The sequence below is a fragment of the Eubalaena glacialis genome, chromosome 3 (assembly GCF_028564815.1).
Source record: "Eubalaena glacialis isolate mEubGla1 chromosome 3, mEubGla1.1.hap2.+ XY, whole genome shotgun sequence".
Classification (NCBI taxonomy): domain Eukaryota; kingdom Metazoa; phylum Chordata; class Mammalia; order Artiodactyla; family Balaenidae; genus Eubalaena; species Eubalaena glacialis.
In genome coordinates this window covers 108,743,948-108,767,221 of record NC_083718.1, presented here as the reverse complement: position 1 = coordinate 108,767,221, position 23,274 = coordinate 108,743,948, and the positions used below count along the sequence as shown (strand labels likewise).

Sequence of the window (23,274 nt, the reverse complement as noted above, 5' to 3'; positions counted from 1 at the left end):
ATGTAAGTAGAGGCATAATAATTTATATACATTATAGAAATGTAAAAATGTCACTTCTACTTCTCCAATTTTTTGCACCCTATCCACCTTTCTCTATTAAATTGACCTGAGAACATATAATATTACCCAAGTTAGTTAAGACAACTTAGTGTGTATGTGTACATGTACTCAATTCACTAATCATCAAGTATTTACGAGCATCTACTCTGTGAGAGGTCTTTTGGTAAGCACTAGATATACATGAAGAATCAGTATTTTTGCTCTAGATTGTTCTGGTTAAATGGAATACAATTATCATCTATACCAATATGTATCCTTTTCATACCATATATCATTGTTCAAATAACATTTCCTTTAAAAAGCTTTATCAATTTTTCACCATTTTCCAACCAGAAGCATAATGCAGGTATGTCCTTTCTTTGCACTACACCTTTTCAACCACTGTATTTGTTAATATAAATTTATGATAGTTGTATATTTTTCTGATGTGTCTTTTATTAATTTTTTAAAATTTCAGAAACCATGTCTAATCTATAATCTTTGCCTCTAAGCAAGCAGCAGAATATTAGAAACTCAATTGATTAGCATTTATCTTTTAATATCAAAAATAAACATTTAGGTAAAATTCAAAAAGTGTAAAGTACTTCACAGTTTTGAATGATCATTTTAAAGTAAATAATGTGAATATCTGTTGTGAAAACTAAAAAGCCCACTTTATCCAGAGAAAATAATAAAATGTGCAATAGATTTTGTAAGAAATTTACAAAGGTATAATTTTTTTCATTCTTAGAGAGATATTAAGAAGCACAGAAATAAACAATAGAACGTAAGATTATTTCATTTAGTGTATGCTAGAGTTTGCATATAGTAATTTACCATAATTCATGATATAATTTCTTCAAGGAGATAGGATGCCTTTCTACATCTAAACTGCAAAGCAAATATAGAAACACATATGTTAGAGTCATGATCATAATGTTAGAATGATCATTAAAGTTAAGAAAAAAAATGTGAAAGTAGAAATCTACAAGTATCATTTATAAATATTACATAACTTGAAAGCAAATAGAAATATTTTAATTTGAGAAATTATTGAAGGTGAAGTAAAATTAACATTGATAGAATCCCCTATTTATAAACTACATAAAAATGCTAAAAGATTTTTCTCTAATTTTATATTATAAATTTTATTTTTTATTGAGATTATTTTTCCTTACAACCCAACTAAACTGTACATCTTTTTAAAAGTAACCAGAAATATGGTTTAAATATGATTCTTTATACTTAAACAAAAATATATACACATTCTATACTAAAAGGGCATTTGGTGTCTAAAAATTTGAACTAGAAATTTAGTATCTGGATGTATTGTTGCACTTCATATGTCTCTCTCTTCTGAAAGGCTTTACACTAAAAACAAAGCTATATATCACATGCGCTGCCTACTCAGCAAATAATTGAGAATTGTGTCATCTCGGATATAATTTAAATATACTGGTTACTAATATTTGGCTACAAAAAGAAAAACTGTGGAGGTTTTGTTGTTGTTTCTTTGTTCTTTAAAAATCTTTTGTTATTGAAAAGGGCAAAAAAGTACAAGTCAATCAAGTTTTTGGCCAAGTTTTAAAAATAAATTTATATTTTCAATAACAAATATATATAATAGCTAAATAAAAAAAAAAAAAAACCTGAAGGTAAGAAAGAGCTCAAATAATCTCACTCCAAATCATCTTACCCCAAACAAGATTTAAAACAACAAACTCAGTGACCGTTATTGAACATCATATATATAATAACTTGACAGAATTTTACTACTTATGATATTAGAACTAGACTATAATTTAACACTCCTATTTTCTTCTATTCAAGCAAAATAAAGTCAGACTATTTTATGAAGGTTTGCTCTTCACTGACAGAAATAAGAGATTTCTTAACTGACAGGGTGTTTTGGTGTCTACCATAGTGTGTTATTATATATGGCTCATAAAACCAGCTGTCAGTTACAATCTGTACAGTGGGTACAAATAGATTTATCAGAAAAGTCTCCTTTCCAAGTCCATTAATTTAAACCCAAACTACTTTCAAAATTATAATTAGTTTTGATTATAATAATTTACTTAAAATTCTTCAATTTATCAAAGTAGTTGTCTAAAAATGAAACCCAAATTTCTTTAAGATGACGTCTACTGTGTTACACATTTTGCCCACTCTTCAATATATTAATACTACTTATAAAACTCTGTCATGATAGCAAATGTGTTACTTATTTAGCTCTTTATATTTTAATAATGACATAAATGTACATACTTCATTCATATAAATAGTGTAGTGTGATGCAAACAAAAGCACACTCCACAAGAAAAAGCACACTCAGGAAAATCCAGTTACATTATCAAGTGGTCGTGTGATCTGGGATAAATCATTTAACCTTGCTGGATTTCAAATTTCTTCTCCATATAATGGGATGGTTAGTTAGATTAAAATTCCATTTGTCTAGATTCTGTTACACTGAATTTTACTTATTAATAATGACAAATATTCTAAGTAGTATCTCATGTGTTTATACAGATTTTTCTTTGTCTTGATTATACTAAAGAAAAAAGCCGTAATTCCAGTTTAATTTACATATAATATATAGACTATAAATCATTGTTCTGTTTTAAAAATAATTAATTTTTAAAATATATTTACAATAGCATATGTTTAAATGTTTCCAAACATACACACAACCACAGTGTGGCTTTACCTGTTTCATATAAAATTGGTTTCATATGTACAATGAATATCTTTTCTCATTTAGTTATATTACTTTTAGATTTTATATTGCTTATATTTTGTAATGGATTGACTAATAATGCTTTGTGTTATAGGTTTTCAGACCTAAATGTTAATCTTTTGAAGTGAATACAAAGAAAAGTAGTTAATGTTACATGTGTTGGCTGTGATTAAAAGTAAAAATGTAACCTTTTAAAGGCCCAAAGACATATATTATAAAACAGAAACAGGACAGACTTTGCATAAGCATTAATGATTCAATAGACAATTTAACATCCATCTATCTTTTCCAGTACAATGCATTAGAAAAGAGGGGACATTTTGACAATAATATTATAGTCTTTTGTCTTTAGCACTAGTAAATTTAGCATTCTACCATTTGCTAGACTCAAAACTGAGAGGCTATATATTAAAGGCTGAATTCCAGAAAATTTAATGTTATACCAACTGATAAATGAATGAGGTAAGATAAGCATACATTTGCATTAATAAATTTAAATTAATGTTATTAGAGTCCAAACACAGTGTTCAATAATTATTTTGTAGAGCCTCTTTCCATTTCATAAAACTAATTTTACATGTTGAGAAGAGTTAGGAGATTCTGAAAATAAATATACTATCAGGGGAATAAATATAAAATTAAGCATATGATAGATGTGGCATTTCAGAATAATGGGAAATGTATTATTCAACAGATTTGGAACTATTAGTTATTTAGAAAAAAAAAAGGCTGAATCTTTCTCTCATCCTTTATACCAAAATAAAAACTTAGAATAAGGCCTGCACATGTTACTCTGTAACCCCTTAGCTTTATTTTATTTTACTATTGAATTTTAATTTATTGTTTTTATTAAAAATATACATGCTGGGACTTCTCTGGTGGTACAGTGGTAAAGAATCTGCCTTCCAATGCAGGGGACGTGGGTTCCATCCCTGGTCAGGGAACTAAGATCCCACGTGCTGCGGGGCAACTAAGCCCACGTGCCACAACTACTGAGCTCACACACCTCAACGTGAGAGCCCACGTGCCACAAACTACAGAGTCCATGCGCTCTGGAGCCACGCCACAACTACAGAGAGAAAACCCATATGCCACAACTAGAGAGAAGCCCATGTGCTGCAACAAAAGATCCTGCATGCTGCAACTAAGACCCAACGCAGCCAAAAAAATTAAGAAAATAAATAAATAAAATAAATAGATATTTTTAAAAATATACATGCTCATTGTAGAAGTAAAATAATATGGACATTTATAAGAAAAATGTTAATAACCTCTTTACCCTGCCCTCAACCTCAATCAACTGAGGAATCTAAAGTTTAAGTTATTTCCTTCTATGCCACTTTTAGCTTATATATAAATTAGAATTTTTTTCTGAAGATAGTGTTATGCTATTCATATTAATATGCAACTTACTTTTTTCATTTAATAGGGATATCTCTCTAGATCAACAAATATAATAATAATGCATAGTCTCATAACATTCCATAATATAAATATAACCTAATAGATTTAGCAATTTTCCTAATGATGGATGGCACTATAGTTGTCTCAAGTTTTTGCTACCTCAAACAATGCTATGATTGGTATAATAAATACTATTGTACATATGCCATTAAATGGTCGTACTTTTATTTCTCTAGGAAGAACAGATAGCAAAGCATTGCTAGTACAACAGTATATATATTTGAAATTTTCAAATACATTACTACTGTATGAGACTTCTTGCTTCTCTTCTGCTAAATAGCATAGGAGGTTATTTAACTTTTTAACTTTAAAAATATGATGAGAGAAAACTGGTGTCCCACCTTTTGATTTACATATTTCTGGCTAATATGGAAGTAGGACATCTCTAATATGGTCATTAATCATTTGCATGACCTTTTCTTTAATGTTTATAACTTTTGCCCATGCATACACAGGGTCAGGTTATTTTTTCTCATTTAAATTTTTAGGAACTCTGATTTAACAGAGAAGTTACCACTTAGCCTAAACATGCAGAGCAAAAAAAATGTTCACTTGTTTCAAGTTTGGTTAGATTTTACTTTAAAATACATTTTAAAATGTGTGTAGTAAAATTTTCTCTCACATATTTCACAGCTTCAAAATTATCCTTAAATCTTTTTCTTTCTATATTTAAAAACTTAGTCCACCTAAAATTTATCTTAGATGGCCTGATGAAGGGTTCTAAAGGTAAAGTAAAAATTATATCAGAACCACTTTTCAAAGAACTCATCATTTTCCACTGAATTAAAATGTCCTCTTCATGATATATTATGTTCTCTTACTTACTTGGTTCTATTTACAGACTTTCATCAGTTCCAGAAATGTGCATTCCTATACCAACTCTATATTATGTTGACTATAGTAGCTTTATAGTGAGTATCAATATCTGATGGCAAATCTTTTTGTCTTATTTTTCAACAGTTTCTTCCATATGTCTTCTCAATTACTATTCCAGTATTTACTAATAAAAATGTGGGTTTCAATCATTCTAGACTACCCACTAGATCTTAAATATTTATAGCACTTTTCCACATGTATTGAGAAATAGTTATCTACTATGACTCTTCTAATTTAAAAAGTTAAAATTATAGGTAAAATATGTTTTAAAAAGTCACTGTGAACGCATCCATGAGCTTTCATGTCCAGGGACTGAAAACGACAAGGCAGTAAGCAGAGAAATAAGTGGAACCATCTTAAAGGCATTCGTCAAACCAGGTAAAAAAGGCTTTCATTTTCAGGGCCTTTGAGAACATAGCAAATATAAATTCCTTCTAAAGAAACATGTTTTCATTGCTGTCCTCAAAGAACTTCCACAGATAAAGCCTCAAAGAAAATGAGCAACCAGAGTTAAAAAATAATAATAAAAAAAATAAAAATTAAAAAAAATTTTAAACATACAGGGAAACAAAACACTATGAGTGGAGCCAGTAGACATCACAGACAATATAATCAGGCTCACAAATACTTTAGATAGTGGAATTCCCAGAGTACAAAAATAAGTAATTTTATCTGTTTTAAAAAATTAAAGATAGGCTTGAAAAATAAATAAAAAGCTACCAGACTTTTTTTTAATGTAAAAAAAAGGGCTCCTAGAAATGAAAGATAAAATTGTAACTCAAAACACAGTGGACCATTTTAACAACATGTTTGAAACTGGTGAAGAAAGTATTAGTAAACCTGAAAGTAGAATTGAAGAAAATGATCTAAGATGTAACCCCCAAAAAACAGAGATGAAAGTTTAAAAAATAAATTGAGTCATTGAGAATAAAGTAAGAATGTTTAACATACATCTAATGAGAGCTCCACAAAGCGAGGAGAAAGACAATGAGAAATTCCCCCAAATGATGAAAGACATCAATCCACAGATTCAAGAATCACAAGGAAAACCAAGCAGAATAAATAAAACGAAATCCAGACTTAGATAAATCACTGTAGAACTGTTGAACACTAAAGATAAAAAGATCTTTAAATCAACTCCCCTCCAAAGACATTATGACTCTCAAATGAGCAATAACTAGGCTGCTGGTGACTTTCCAATAGCACCAATGCATGACCAAAGACACTAAAATGATATTGTCTGAGAGGTAAAAAAAAATAATAACTGCCAACCCAGAATTTTATACATAGTCAAACTATTTTTCAAGAGTTAAGAAATGTATAAACAGTTTCAGAAACAAAAAGAGTTGGTCAACACCATACCCTTACTGAATAAAGATTTAAAGTATTTATCCTAAGCAAAAGTAAACTGATTTCCCGTGGAAATCTCAACATGGGAAAAAAAACTGAAGAAAATTGACAAAAATTTGAATAAAGCTAATCCAATATTGGCTAATCAAGCATTAACAATACTACTGATCAAGTTTTAAAAGGATAGAATTATTACATTATGATAGGGAGGGGCCAATTAGAATTACAGTACCTTAGTCTATGCCACAAGACCCACTCAGATTAGGTCCCCAAATGGCACAGACCCATAATATTTAGCTTGTTGTAAAATTTAGAATACAATCAGTCCTAGAAAAAAAATACATCTTTCACATTACTCAAAAATTGGCATCTCAACTGTAAGGGAAACTGACAGACAAGTTCAGAACTACTTATTTAAACCAAATGGCAGATTTAACTCTGAAGGATAATGGCTTGTTACTCCTCTTGGAGCACCACATAGACTTTTTAAAAGCTGTGTTCCCTTGAACATCATCTTAAGGCAGGTAGGTAAATTTCTGTCAGTTTTCTTGGGATGGATAGAGGTGCTCGCACTATCATCTGGCAATAAAAGTGAGGGAACTAGCCTTGTGTACCAAAGAAAACCTAAAATCTCATCACTACATTTTGTTTTATGTATCCAAAATATTCATATTTTTTAAATTACTGAGTAATAAATTATGGACTTCCTAATACTTTTTTTCATCTGCTTACTTCTCTTTCATAATAGTGGGAGAAAGCCCAATTGGCTTACATAATACGTTATGTATTGGGACATTAGTTTCTAGGCAATGGGGAGCCACTGAAGCTTTTTGAACAAGGGTGTAACGTAATTAGAGTTACGATTTTAAAAAATTATTCTGAAAATGATCAACATTTTATTTGATAAGGGTATAAACCACTTAGCCATTGAAATTGAAAAGCAAACCCAAAAGGAGGATGGACTAAATCTATTGATTGCACTTCTGCTTTGTAACCTTTGTGCATGTGTGTGCATACGCACACACACACATATATCAAGATAACATATTTAAATAAAAATATTGTTATCAAGAATATTTATCAATAAATTCTGCTGGTTAAATTGTGTTGCTCCTCTGACTTCTTGTTACTTTCAATAGGAATCTATGATAAAGAAGAGTCTTTTATTTTACATTGAGTCATTTAGTCAGTATTTTTTCTAATGTATATTATTAAATTTATTTATCTAGATATAAAAGTCACAAAATCTAAGTACACAGATTCTGTAAAATATGCAAATCTGTGGAAAAACCAAAGCTTTACAACTTAATATAAAATTTTGAAAGAGAAAATAACTATTGTTTGAAATAAAGCATCATGAAATGAAGAAACATTTTTAAAGTCATTTTTCACTAAATTTATAGATTGACCTTATGCATACTGTTTTTTCAAAAGAAAACTATCAAAAATTATAACCTAGTATTCACAGTTTGATTAATCTGAAACGTGTACTTCCGATTGAGAGATACAATTGCAAACAACAGCCTGCACGAACGAAGGAGAGAAAAACTGACTGAGGAGGTACGATAGAATTGAGTGTACCTTTGGAAACGAGAGCTGTAATCCAGTTTGTAAGAAAGTAAAGAACGGAGGTACTGGCCTAAACTCCACTGAATCACAGAAACCTAACACAATACAACACAAGCGACATCCTTTCCTCAAAAAGGCACAAGGTTCATTGAGTTGGGTGATTCAATTACCCTCTCAACCTGGAAAGAACCCCCCTCCTGATTTGAAGTCCACTGTCAGAGCAATGTGGGACAGCCTACATTGTACACAGCTGGTAAATAGCTAAAAAGCTGCAGGCTTTAAAGTACAAGAATCTCTGACCTTTCATGATTGCTGTAATGATTCTTCAACAAAATACTACTTACAACAGAGTTCCTTAAAAGTCTGGCAAAAGATTACATTTTCAATTAAATACCTCCAAATATCTTCTCTTCATACAGAAATCTGTTTAAATAAATACCGAAGTGCAATGCTTCATCAGGTAGTAAAGAATTAATGAAACAACATTTTTCCTAAAATAGAAATGATTCTGATCTTGTTTAGACACTTTATAAACTTTTCAAAGAATATCGTTATTCCCATTTTGTCTTTTTTTAATAAACTTTTGTAGACCTTAAATGAATGTGCTATACACTAATTAGAATCACAAAATCACTATTGAATTATAGAATATCTAAGGAAAATTTAGCTAGCATGGATCATAATTCTAGTATCTCCTCATGCATGAAGCCAAGAGTACTTACCTTAGATATAATTTTAGCCAAAACACTTTCTACTTCAAATTTTGGACATTTTGCTTTACTCCTTTTCTCATGAGGTTATTGTTAAATAAATGAGATTTCATGCACACATTTCACATAAATTATTCATTCTCACATACAAGACAGAGATCCTGTGATGATAAATGTTTGGGATACTACAAAGTTAGTATCCCTTTTCAGATTCCATCTTATTTACAAAACAAACATAAATCATTGATGATTTCCTACTATCTACAGAATTAAGTCTCAAATATTGAGCATAGAATTAAAATATTTTCACGACCTAATCCCAACCTAATTGTCTGGTCTCTTTCCCATCACTCTTCTTCATGTAATCTAGGCTTCATTTTAGCTACACTGAATTTATTATATTTCTCCAAATATGCCGTGTATACACCCATATTCCTGCTTTTTCATATGCTGAATACTCTTCCTGAACTGCATGGATTGTAGCACTAACCATATTGAATTATGGCTAGGTTTTTGTGTTGCTTTGTTTTTTAATGTATCTGGCTTTGCTCATAGATTATGAATTTCCAAAAGGCAAGGTCATAGCAGGGACCCTTTCTTACCCAGTGCCTGTCACTGTGTTTGGCAGATAGTAGGTGTTCAATGAATAACACCGGCTACAAAAAAAGTAATCACTTGTATAGTATTTACCATATTGAATGAATAGGGAAGTTAATAATTCCACATCAACAAAATATTTGTTGAATAATTACCATATTAGAGATTTTCACATACAAATATTATTTAGTTTATACCATAATCCTGTAAGACAGATGCTATCTTTCTTTCATAAATGAAGGTAAAGAAATAAGTAATTTTCCCTGGGTTCACAAGCGTTCAATCTAAAAATTCAACCTGGACTTCAAATCCTAAAAAAACTGACCATGTAGATTAATACCACGTCCTATACCTAAGTAATAACCTCTAATTCTTCTGAAATCCTAAAGCTATATAAATTTATAATTTTTCTCCTACAATATTTTTTAAATCATTGACATATTGAGAAATGATCTTTATATATTAAAAGGTACCTGGTAGTTGAAGGGGCACTCAACTGGATTTTTGCAGCATTTTAGAACGTAAGTGTTAAACCCTGTGAAAAGAAGGATTCGCTGCTTCCTTATGGGAAGATTCCTTCAGCTTTTGCTCAGTTAAAAGATAAGATACTGGGCTAAGAGCTTGTAATGCTCCTTTCACAAACAAAAGATTCTATTAATTAATTATTCAATCAATAAATCATTCTCTTAGTGAATAAAAATTAGGCTTAGCCTTACATTGATTTTAAAAAAACCCAGAAACTGAAAGATCAAAATTCCTTTTTTTTCTACTCATGTCCATAAACGTCTGTTTTCTATTATTTAATTGTTGGGGGGTTTTTGGTTACAACTCTGTCAGTCTCTATGAATTATTCCAAATCTTAAAACAAATTCCCTTGATTTGTTTCAATGTGCCAGAGTTAATACCAAAGCACATTTTAAAACAGATACTTCACAGATTTGAATGTGTTTTGATAATCAATGACAGTTCCTATCTATAAGCATTTAGCAAGCCTAAGCTAGAGTAAATCTATTCAGTGAATGCTTTGTATTAAAAAATGATTAATTTCAACACGAACTAATTTTTAAGATAATAAACAGTGAATACACATTTCACAATAATCATATCACAAACTGGGAGAGACTTAATAAGATGTGCCACGTTTTCACACGCCTATAGAAATCATATTTTTAATACTTTAACCCAATTTACTAAGAGAAGCTTTATGCTTTAATCATGGTCATAATAGATAGAAAACAAGATCAAAGGCTGTTATTAATTTTTATTTGCAGAACTGAATCCAAATTTACCTTGTTTGAGATACTTGTGATGAACGATTTAATATCTAGATTAGTTGGACAGCTCTTCTGACAGGGGGCATCTGCACATTTCAGGCATCTAGGGAATAAAATAACTGAATTAAAGAAACTATAAAGTAAGTGAGATAATATTCTATATATTCTCTACCCTATACCCATTCAGAGTTAGTGTCTAGTAAGAACAAATAAAATTGTACTATTTTTAGGTACAAAAATTTTTTAAGCAATAAACATAGAGTACTTGTGTTTCACTTTTTGCACACCTCCTAAGGTGAATGAAATGGCACCATTGAGGCTAATAACTGCCCTTTCTCTTGGTGTTCCTCCTAGAGTTTAAGAAGATCATACTTATTTAAGATACATCATTCATCCATCCATTTACTAAATCAGTCTTATTTGGATCCCTCACTACACTGATAATGCTTAGAGAATGGAGTCTTTTATGATAAAAGTTTTGTATGCCTTTTAGACCACAATTATTATACAAACACAAAGGTAAAGTCTCTCTTTTTACCACGTGTAAATTCCTTTCTTCCTCCATTCATCCCTCCCACTTTTCCACCCACCTCTCCTCCCAGCCTCCTTCTTCCCCTGCCATCATCCCTCCTTCCCTCCCTCCCTCCCTCCCTCCTCCAATTTTCTGATGTCTTTTAACCTACGCATTATTCACATGGCAATTGGGCTTTGCAGTAGATGCCTCAATGCATAGACCAGATCTACCCCCTTTCAGACTGAAGCATTTATTCCTCCAGCGCTGTGCCCTCACGTGAAGAGAACAGGCTGAACCAAGGTCATGCTGCCTTTCCAGTTGCAGCCAGTTTCCAAACACAGGTCAGTGAGGGGAGGTAGAGGCCCAGTCTCCTTGCCCCCACTTGGGGAACAGGTCTGCAGGGATCTACTGCAGCCTTTATTGTAGCTATGTCTGTCCAATACTGATTCCTTCACTCTTGTACAGGTGTGGATCTTCTAATAAACTTCCCACATACTAATCTCATATCAGAATCTGCTTTCTGTGGAAATGACCAGAGACATGTTCAAACTTCAGTGTTCCTAAGAACCACCTGGGAAGCTTGATAAATGTCATAATTTCCACAGAGAAGCCCCTCCTGAGTCTGAGTCATTGGCCTGGGAATCTGCATTTTGGGAAACCCCTTTAAGGTGATTCTGATAAACATGGTTGCAGCCACACAGTGAGAATCACAGTTCTATAATTACTACTTTAGGACTGAAACCACTGGTTAGAATGGTCTTTAATTTGTACTTTCATATACGTATTTGTGTATTCATTCAATAAATATTTAATAAGCCCTCGTTACATGGCAGAACCTGGGATATGAGGTTATAAAAGTGATGAACAAGACCACCATGGTCCTGCTCTCATGGAACTTGCAGTTTGGAGGAAGTTCAGACATATAAAAGGCACTTGTAGTAGTCAGTGTGGTCAATGTGAATTTGGGTAAAAACAGCATGCTAAGGGAGCATATAAGAGGAACAGTAGTCCTGTAGGGAGTCAGGTAAAGCTTATTGGGAACAATAACACTTAAAGGGATGCTTGAAGAATGAGTGGGCATTAGGGAAGCAAAGGAGGGTGGGATTTGGAGTGCAGGGTCACTCAAGAAAATGACAAAGGATAAAAACAGTATGTGGCAAGGCCTGGAGAGAAAAAAACATAAGAGGGTAGGTGAACTAATGGAATCTGGTCTGGCATAAAGTGAAAGTGGGAGTAGTGAAAAATTAAGCTGGTGATCTGAAATTTAACATATACCATTGTCACATGTGTCAGAAGACGAGAATTCTCTGAGAATTTTACTGAGAATAAGTCCCACGTTGCTCAGTGACAAAGGTCACTAGCTGGCTCATTTTCTACCCACTTCCATGTGTAAGGACGTTGGTTCATTTCCTTCAAGAAAACAATACCGGTCTCCTTGTCATTCTTTTGTGAGTCAGAGAGTCCTCTTCATTGTCTGAACCAATTTCTCAGTACCTAATTAATATCTTGTTTTTAAATCTGATCTCTTCTCTCTGGTTTGTGCCCTTAGCCTTCTCTCTAAATTAAATTTTACACAATGAGTACCGAAGGCTTTTCATAATCAATTGTCCTCTCTGAAATGCAGTCATTAAACCTCTCCCCTATCATTTCTCTAAATGCCATTGTTAGATTCACATTTATAATTTAGTTGAATTCCTATCTTCTTATACTTATGGGGTTTTTTTTCCCTAAAACACTGTTACTGAGTTTAAAAAGAATTTCTTGGAAGTATGATCAGCAGGACAACAATCCAAAAAGAAAACAAAGCATGGTCTATTTGGTCCTTGATGTTGAAACGAGGTGATACTTATATGTGTTATCTTCACATGGATAAATATGCTGTACATTAATAGTGGTTTGAAAGGATTTCCTATTATGTGGTAAAATAAAGTAGCTAAAATAAAAATAGCTATAAAATAATAAGCAATCTTAAATGTCTTCTGATTTGTAAAAAAGTCATTTTGACAATTTTCTAAATATCTGCCACTCCATAAGAATAAAGCAACAAAAATACTTGTTATGATAGATAAAGATATAGATACATAGATAGAGGATTCTGGTTATCCCTAATGAAGTCACAAGTTTTCGGCTTTTCTTTTTTCTAACACCCAACTTGAATAATAAGGCAATTAAAAAATAAAGTTATAATGTCAACAGGTTTGAATGAGCCAAATTAATTCAAAGTGTATTTTTCTGTTCTTCCAGAGAAATCTTATATTCAACATAAACAGATTCACTTAACAGCACTGACAACGTAAGGAGTTTTAGTTGTGGTTATTAAGCCTCTTTACCAAATAATTCTCCTTTTATTATTGAGCTAGTTCACAAATAACAGCTGTTGGAAATGTCAGATGTTAATGAGGCAGGGCAATGGAAACCTGAATTGTAGCATTCTTTTTTTCTTTGGTGCCATGAATATGCCAGAATGGGCAGACTCTGATAATAATACCATCTTGCAATTCTCTAAGCGCTCTGCAGACTAAAGTGCATCAGGCTGCCATTAATCCCACTTATCACTCTGACAGCTCAGTAATTACACTACTGCTATAGCCAGGTAGTCCTAATAAAATATCAACCACTGCAGTGGAATGCATACTGGGGAGATGTTTTATTAAACTTGGGGGGGGTTGATCATCAAGTGACATTAGTGTTGACCTATTTTTCTATTTGACAATAAATTATCCTTTGACCATGCCATAATAGATATTACAGAGTGCATTTACTGTACCAAATCAGAAAGGTACTGCATTACAATGATGTAGGCAAATGGTGTAAATAAAATAGCAGAAATGCATGTCAGAATGTTATTACCTAAATTGCTTTAAATGATTGATACCATGAAAAATCACAGACACAGTACTTAGGGGAATATGTCAACAATTATTGTAAACCACAGTCCTACATAAATTTTTCATTAGAAGTAACATTTAAATTACACTTGTTTTTATCGTCAGTCATTTAATTCCCCTTTTATGTTTCAAAGTTACTCTTTTATAGTGCAGCTTATTTTTAAATGCATTGTAAGAGGCAAAAGTTAATTCAGATAAACATTTATGTCATATTTTAATCCCCAAATAATTACATTTATACTGAGTACATTAAATTATTTTTAAAGCAATAAAAAGTCTTAGATTTTTTACCAATGATGAACTTTTTTCATTTTTATATTTAATAGGCAGGATAACTACAGATTTCATTAAAAGCAAAATATACAATCTTTAATAATGTTAATCCTTCATGATTCAACATCACCATAAAAAATGTATGAAAACTTTAGTACCGCTACTTAAAGGACAAAAACTATTAAAGATATATTTATCCAGGATCTTTCTCTAGGGAAAGAGAGCTATGATTCCTCTCCCCAAATATCAGTGAGGCTGGACAGTTTTACTCCATAGTATGACACCAAAAAACATTATAGTGAGCAATGAACTAAAGCATTTCATTCTTCACACATCTGAGAACAGATGCCTGCTTCTTTTATTGTTAAGCATACATAGCAGTTGGAATAGTAACATATGCTTGTTGAAGAATTTTCTAATCCATGAGTTTAAATAATAATTAATTTCTTTCTCAGTTTAAAAAAATCACACAAATCTGTTTGAAAGACTTAAAAGCTCACATTGCATTGGCTTTGGGTTTTTTGCTAGAGTTTGGTTCAATCAAGTCAGCACTGTTTCATCAGGTTATGTATAATCTATGTTAGCTTATATAATCAAACTGGGCAAGTCAGTATTTACATTAAAAAATTTAAATATTTTCTTAATATTCATGTTATATTTCCTCAGATCTTTGATATTCAGTACCTTTATTTGGAAGGTCTAACTAATTCAGGTGTAGCAGTGGGTACAGGATCTAACTTCTCCACCCTATAATAACCAGTGTAGGCAAATATATAGTCTAATATCCTTCCCCAACTTGGCAACATTTCTACTGAAACTGGGCAGAATGGAGTATCAGATTGAATGGAAGGCGTGTGAATCAAGAAATGGAGGTTAGAAGTGTCATACATATATCTGAGTTCCACAGCTTACATCACTTGCACCGAGATTCTGTCATAATAAAAGGACCCAAGAAAGCTGGTTGGCATCTTTAAAACATGATGAGACTAATCCAATGTTCTGATGCATTAAATATACAAGAGCCATTCTCAGCTTCCAATAATTCTCTCTGCTTCTCTCAGTATTCCATTAACAGCCTTTCCTATATACTTTCTGACTCTGCTTCTCTGATTACACCACAGGTTCTTACTAGCTCAAGGGTATTTGGAACTAACTTTGAATATTCCTAATATGCATCTTGGCCCAGTTTCTACATTCCGCTGGGCTGGAAAGCTATGGCAACATCATTTACAATAACTGAATTTTTTTATCCTGTGCACCATTCTGCCTTTTAACCCCACCAATGATGTTCATGTTTTAAGGCTTTTAATATTTATTTGATTTTATAGGTTAACAACAAAACAATTTTTAAGTAAAGCTATTTATCCACTAGAAATTTCCATTCACATGTGGGTGCTCCAAGACAGTTCAAAAGAAGCAAAATTTAGAACAGTACACAATTCACACAATCAATGCTCAAAACATTTTGTGGGATGATCATGAGTCTAGGAATATAACATAGTTAAAAACTTTTCTACAATATTTCTATAGTCTGTGTCAAAAAATTGTTTGTCTCAAATACTAATGGCTAAAAATGTGCATTTTATACTTTTTGCATATTTTGAGTTAAATGAAGGAACTTAAAGTTAAAAATAATACTCATTTTTGATCTTCATATATAACTGATTCTTAAAAATTAATAAGACCACTTTTATGTCCACTTCATAGATGAGAATATTGAGCCTCTGTATATCTCCCAGAAGCATAATGAAACCACTGGCCAAGGCAGCTGAAGGAACTACTGGAACATATTTACCATCTTACATCCATCTAGCCCATTCAGGTATGAAGACAACTCAAAATTTTAAAAGGTGATGTTTTACTGACCTCATCTCTTGACAACACTAGTGCCTCCTTCTCAGAGTAATTTGAAGACTGAGAAAAAAGCAGTTGAGAAGTCACAGCTAGAAAAAGGCTATAGCATCCTCTCTCCTAGAGTCCAATTTTAGTTTGAGAAAAAAAAAGTGGAAGGTAGTCTTAACCATCTCCTCAAGAGGCTTCTCAAGTCAAGATGAAAACATTAGAGCTTTATGATATTACACAGTTTTGAAGGCTAATTCAATTACAGCTTTAAACAGCTTTGGCTATAGCCACTTCTACTGGAAAGATACTTTTTGAGCATATTCTTATTTTTGAAAAACCTGTGTGTGCTACAGAAACCTCAACAGCATAAGAAGCCATAAATTTGCATACATCTTGTCCTGCAAGCAAATAAAACACTTCCATAAGAACTTGGTATATATTACCTCCTGAAAATTTTTAAACAAACATATCGTCCTATTTTACTACACAAAGAGAGTATCATCATGAGTATCTGAAGAATGCTGCTCTTAAACTTAGATTTTTTTCTTTCTTACAAGAGCCAATGGGACTTTAAGTTTTTGTTGTACAGAGGTGGAACAAGAAGAATGTGATGGAATCTGTATATATTATAAACTGCAGGAAGTCACTGAAAGAAAATAAACATACATCATGCATATATGCATAAGACAGAACTAATTAGGTATGAAAAGAGAACCAAGTATGATTAAAGGAAGTGGGGTCAGTCCTTAAGGCTTTCAGAATCTACTGGGGCTTTAAGATACTAGAAATAGCAGTTTTAAATAATAAGCCAAGATTTAAATACCAATACCAAAATCTAAAGAAAATAGGTTTATTTGCCTAATGTAGGTTACAGCAGTGAAGGAAGAGTGCCCCCATTTCCAATTTCTCTCTGCTATAAATTTTTTTGAGGAGTACAAGATCATGACTTACAAATTGAATTGTTGAAATGGAATAAAAAATGTTATTATATTGTAACTATTACAAGTAATTAGGGACTTCCCTGGTGGTCGAGGGGTTAAGATTCTGTGCTCCCAATGCAGGGGGCATGGGTTCAATCCCCAGTCGGGGAACTAAGATCACACGTGCCACGTGGTGCAGCCAAAAAAAAAAAAAGTAAATATTACACATTCACAAGTTTTAAAAACATGTCAATAACACAGAAACACTTAAAGTCAATGAATACAGAACAAAGTATTTATTAAATGTTTTTTTCTGCCAAGTAGATATCTAGGCCCTAAAACCTATGATATAATTTTATCCCTGTCATTTGCAGCTACAACAGAGGTATACTTTGATCAAGAAAACCAGAGAATACTATAGATAAAAGTCCTGCTTTATGTCCTGGAGGGATGGTCCGCTTGGCAACACTCTTAGGAAACCATTTTTTATCCACCTTAAAGATGGTGGGGATTGAGAGTAATTAAAGGGATTGAAGAAGATGGCCAGATTCAAGAAGAACATAAAGAGCTTCCTCTGTCTTGCAGTAATGAGAGGGTGGTAAGCCATGTACCTGGATAGGGTTACTTGTAAGACTTGGTTATACTAAATATAGGCAGCATAAACAAGCCAGATTATACATAGCGTATAGGTATGATATATAGAGTGTGTGTGTGCACACACCCAGACTTATGTGTACACTAATATTAATTACTAAGTGCTCAAATGTGCTTGCTTGTCCAAAGCCTTTAAATGTATTACCTCAGAAAGCATAGCATAGAGGTTAAGAGAACAAGCTCTGGATCTTGATTGCCCATATTTAATTCTTGACTTCACTGTACTGGTGTTAAGACTTTAGGCAAATGACCTAACCTCTCTGGGGATCAGTTTTCTCATATGCAAATGGAGATAATAATTTGTACTTCAGAGGTTTGTTGTGAGAATGTTTAAATATTATACACTTACACCAAATAGTATGTACTTCTTTAGTTATTTAACAGGCATTCTCTGTAACTCTCAAAATGCTCTGAAAGTTATGCATTGCTTTCTCTCCTTTAATATGAAGGGGGTCAGTGAAGAGTCACAGTATAATGTTTTACAGTTATTTACATACATTAAACGTAGTGGATATCTGACAAACATAAATATATGCTTTAAATCTTCATTTTCTCATTATGGGATTTCAGAAGAAGGAAAAAATATTTCTACTTCAGGAAAATCAGAGAAGCCTTCTCAAACAAAGATACTTATGTTGGAGACTGAAGAACAAGTAGGATTTTACTATGGACCAATGAGTCTACTAGAGCTTGATATTGAGAGCAAGTTATGGATGCATATGTGGTTTCTCCGTATTCCACACAGCAGCTACTACACCATGTACATTTTACCTGCCCAATAATATAGGAGGAATGAATGAATAAAAGGAATGAGAGGAAAATAAATTCTGTTGCCTAATGCAATTCATTAAAAAAAAAAAAAAAAAGATTATGGGTTCATCCAGGGCAGAGACTATATAACCCATCTTTGGTTCTCAGTATTACTCACAAATGTTTATGGAAAATTCCTGTCAATGCACTTCTTCAGGAATCAAACTGCTAAAATACATGTCAATCTCATCAGTGACCCAATGTCATTTATACAGAATCCTTTCCTCATGAGGTTTCTGGTTGTTTCTTCATGCTAACAGTATGAGGCAAACATATTCTTCTCCCAAAAATCAGTTAAATTAAAGATGATAGGTTGGGCAACTCAGTATACTGTGAAGTTTGTGCTTTTGAAAAATGGATATATCCTAACTAAAAATGTAAACTGACCTTTATTATGGATGTATAGTTGAGTAAGTAACTAACAAAAGCAAACAGCAAATATGAGAATCCATGCGATGAAAGAGGCTTTCCTTCATTCCTGCTCCGCACATTATCTCCTAGTACTTCCGTATTTTCAATGCCTGTGTAAGGCATATTTCTCCCTTCCCCTTTTCAATTGCTGTCACCTGGTGAGATGGTGACAAAGTATTTCTTACCCTCCAGGGTAAGGTAGCACTTTGTCCTGACAAAATATGCTATCTATGCACAAATAAAATATTTCCTTAGGTAACTGTTTGCAAATAAGAAAATACCTATATTTTACATACCATTTTAATTTGAATACATTTATATACATGTGCCGACATACATCCATAATAAAGATCAGTTACACGTTTAGTTAGCATGTAGTCATTTTCAAAAACCCAAGATTCACAATACATTTTATAGTCTAGCCTACCATTTTTAACTACAACAAGCCATATGTAATTATTTTTCAAACCAGTATATTGTTGCTCAGCACAACTGTGGTTCCCCTCACATTCTAGACAGCTGTTACATGATGCTCAATACACTTTTGATCCTTTACAGACCTTAGAGAGAACTAGGTGACAGTACTGACAGTTTTTATTATAGTTTTCCTACTACTCAATAATCTTGTTTCACCTGGACTATTTCCCCAGTAGTGTCATAAACTCTTTGATTTATACTGAGAATCCTTCCAGGCTTCTTAGAAAGAAGAAATTATTTTTCATAGCATGTCCACATGCTGTGCAAATTATATTTTCAAACTTTGGAACACCTGTTGTATGTTTATCTTAATGTCAATGAAGCCCCTTTAGGAAGGGCAACCAAAAAAAGTAATTTATATTAGTCATAGATGCTCTAAAAGCAAAATTTTCAGCAAATTTCAAAACTGAAAAAGCTTTATATTTTATGACTTTGTGCAGGCAATTTCAGAAAAAATATAATAATAATAGTAATATTGACAGATCTTTGATTTCTAATAAACATGTAAAAGGGAAACAAAGTCAAACAGTTTAATCTATAAATAAAATACAATTCCTAGATATGTGGGATATATTGATCATGAAAAAAGAACATTTGTGTAAATATGTAAACCTACTTAAGTGCATGGGGACTAAGATTTAGGATAGATTTTACTTTTTACAATGTTATATTATTTGATTTTTTGCAATGTGTAAATAAAACGTGTAATATAAAAAATAAAAAAGATTTAGATTTGATTGGCAACTAAAATCACATTATCTTGTGTAATTTTCATTTTGGTCATTTTAATTGCCAAGGCCAAAGCCAACCCACGATGCTCCCATATCCTCTTTAAGTTTTACAAGGGGCCAGTTAAAGGTTTTAATAGGAAGACCACAATGAAGTATACTTCTGAGTAGCCAGTGGTTCACAAAGCTAACAGAACAAAGGGTCAGGTCTGGCCAAAAAAAAAAAAAAAAAAAAAAAAAGAGTGAGTGAGTGACAGCACAAGTGCTGGAGGGAGTCATTAATTAAGTTAAAACAACAGCTGAATAAAATACTTGGTCTTAAAATTATAAGACGGTATTTGCCAATAATAGTATTTAAATTTATCCAAATCTCAGCTGTCTAAGTGCAGCAGGAATGTAGGAATACATTTATTAAAAAGCCACCATGGGCTTCCCTGGTGGCGCAGTGGTTGAGAGTCTGCCTGCCAGTGCAGGGGACACGGGTTCGAGCCCTGGTCTGGGAGGATCCCACATGCCGCGGAGCAACTAGGCCTGTGAGCCACAACTACTGAGCCTCCGCGTCTGGAGCCTGTGCTCCGCAACGGGAGGGGCCGCAATGGTGAGAGGCCCGCGCACCGTGATGAAGAGTGGCCCCCACTTGCCACAACTAGAGAAAGCCCTCGCAAAAAAAAAAAAAAAAAAAAAAAAAAGCCACCATGTTCTAAGTTCTGTGCCGGCGAAGGAGAGAATTTACTGAAACTTACTTGGAAGACGTTGACTTAAAAATATACTGGACTTACTTCATGTAAAAGAGATTTTTGTTCAGTTTTTTTTTTTCTTTGTAAGTGCAACAGTGATTGCAATACTTTAGGTGCTGAAAGAACAGATTTTGAGAGCAAATGCCATATCTGAATTTTCTTCCTGTTGGAACTAGTATTCAGTTTCAAGTGTGGAGCCCGTACAAATTTATCTAAAAGTTTTACTTCATAAAAATAATGTCACTCCTCCTTTTTTAAAAGTAAAAGTTTTTAAACACACTTTAAATTAAATTTAAATTTAAATATTCATTCCTTTTACTTAGTTAAATCTATGTTGATTACCCCAAGTAAAAGAAACCTGTATTCAGCACAAATTTTTTCAAGTGTTTTACACAATCCTGGTGATCTTTTTAAAAACCCATATCTGATCATGACATTCTCCTGCTTAAAGGGAGAACTGGCATATAATGACCTTTGAACTTGGCCCCTGCCTATTGCACTCCTCCAGCTCCAGCTGCAACACCTGCCCCACTCTAGAACTCTGCAGTCCCGTGAGCAGGTCAAGTCATTTTTCAACCTCTATGTATTCCAACAGGCTCGTCCCTTGCCTGAAGAGCCGCACTTCAAACTTGCTGCAGAATTCATCTCAGCTGTCTCTCATGGAGCCCCCTGGTTCTTACCATTCTGATCTCCCAGAGCACCCTGTGGATTTCTTTATCAAAGTAATTAACACATTGGACTATAACAGTTGATTTTCTGGTTTCTCTACTATTTCCTCCTCCAGTGAGAAAATGGTTGGGTTCCTTGTCTTTGTTGTTGGTCTGCTTGGAAATAGATTCATTTTAAATTGGCTGAAAAAGACAACCAGAACTTTGGGAATATGCCAGTTATTGTTTTTAATGTTTGGGAAAAATTATTTTAATAATTGACTTTCAAACTTATGTAAATAACATACACTTACAATGAAAAATATTTATATTTGGTTTAATTTATTTAATAAATACTTGTGTAGAAGTTGCTATATGCTAGTACTATTGTATGTGTTTTATAAATATTAACTCATTTAATCTTCATAACCACTCAGTGAGGTAGACATAAATATTAACTCACTATATCTTTATAAGAACCTGATGAGGTAGATACTGTTGTTATTCTCATTTTAAAGATAGTAAGGCACAAAAGTTTCTTCTCTGATTTAGGTTTGAAATATTTTATTGCTTATTTCTGTGATCCTGGTGATTATTAAGTTAATAGACATTTCCTAAAGTCCTGGGATTCCCAATTTTCTCTTCTACTTCATTCTAAAATCATAATAGTGTATGGTGATGTCAGGGCTTGCCTCACAGGTTGTGAAAGCTGAATTCAGGACTATTATCTAGGTGTGACTTTCTCCAAAGTCCAGTCTGTAGGTATCATCATTTCATTTCTGCAGTATTTCTCATAATGATAGCCAGGAGCCCCAGAGAACTTGAGAAAGTTTCTGATATAATATAAGAAAACCATATACGTTATAGTCATTATTATACAATATATACCATATATGGCTGGCTTCAAATGCAATCTAACAAAATTCCTCATTTGTTTTACGAGGTACCCAGCAATAACACTTGCAGATCATGTTATTCTTTACAAAGCATTTTCTTATATGTAAATTACCTAAAGAAATCACTAAGATCAACCTTTTCAGTAGAAATACCAGATAGACAAAATAAAAGCAATTAGAAACAACCTACAGATATCACAACTATGAGTCAAAATAGATAAACTAAAAATGTATTCAACATTTGTAATCATGACCAGCCTAAAATAATTATGTCACTATAATTATAACATTTGGAACATTATATATTGTGGCAAAAAAATAATTAAGACCAAAATTTTTCTGTTAAAGATGTTGTCCAGACCACTATTACTTCCCACTAGGTTTTGTGTGAAGTGACTTAAACACTATTTCAGTACTTGGGAGTTTAATGCCTAAGAGTCAATGCTGACACCACACATGAAGAATATGCAGAAATTTCAGGAAATTAATGAATATGGGAGAAAAACAGATAAGAATATAAATGTTTAATCTTCTTAATTTAATTCATATCTTAAGGTGGACCAAGGTTTCAGGTAATAGCACTGCTTGGAAATGAACTAATGTTATGATGGTCTGATCATTATCAGAATATTTTGAAAAAAATTAGCCTAGAAGCCAAAGGACACAATGTTCAGAAATAACATCTTGAACATTGTCATCAAAATTAGCTGCCTACAGCTTAATATTATTTAAACTCTAAAAACAGCAAAATAAAAAGCTAGGGGAAAATCATATATATTTTTGTAAAAATGGAAAATTCCATTGACTACGCTTCTAGTGAAATGCATTATAACACTGACAGTGCTGTCACAGTTTGTCACA

At 32.7% G+C, this 23,274-nt stretch overlaps 1 protein-coding gene across 1 annotated transcript in view; it reads right to left on the bottom strand.

Annotated features, from left to right (window-relative positions):
- Positions 1 to 23,274, bottom strand: part of DPYD (dihydropyrimidine dehydrogenase) — an 813,917-nt gene that overhangs the window by 611,897 nt on the left and 178,746 nt on the right. Inside the window, exon 4 of the mRNA XM_061183827.1 lies at positions 10,632 to 10,719. Coding sequence (XP_061039810.1) covers positions 10,632 to 10,719 — 88 coding nt within the window. The remainder of the gene's footprint in view (positions 1 to 10,631; positions 10,720 to 23,274) is intronic.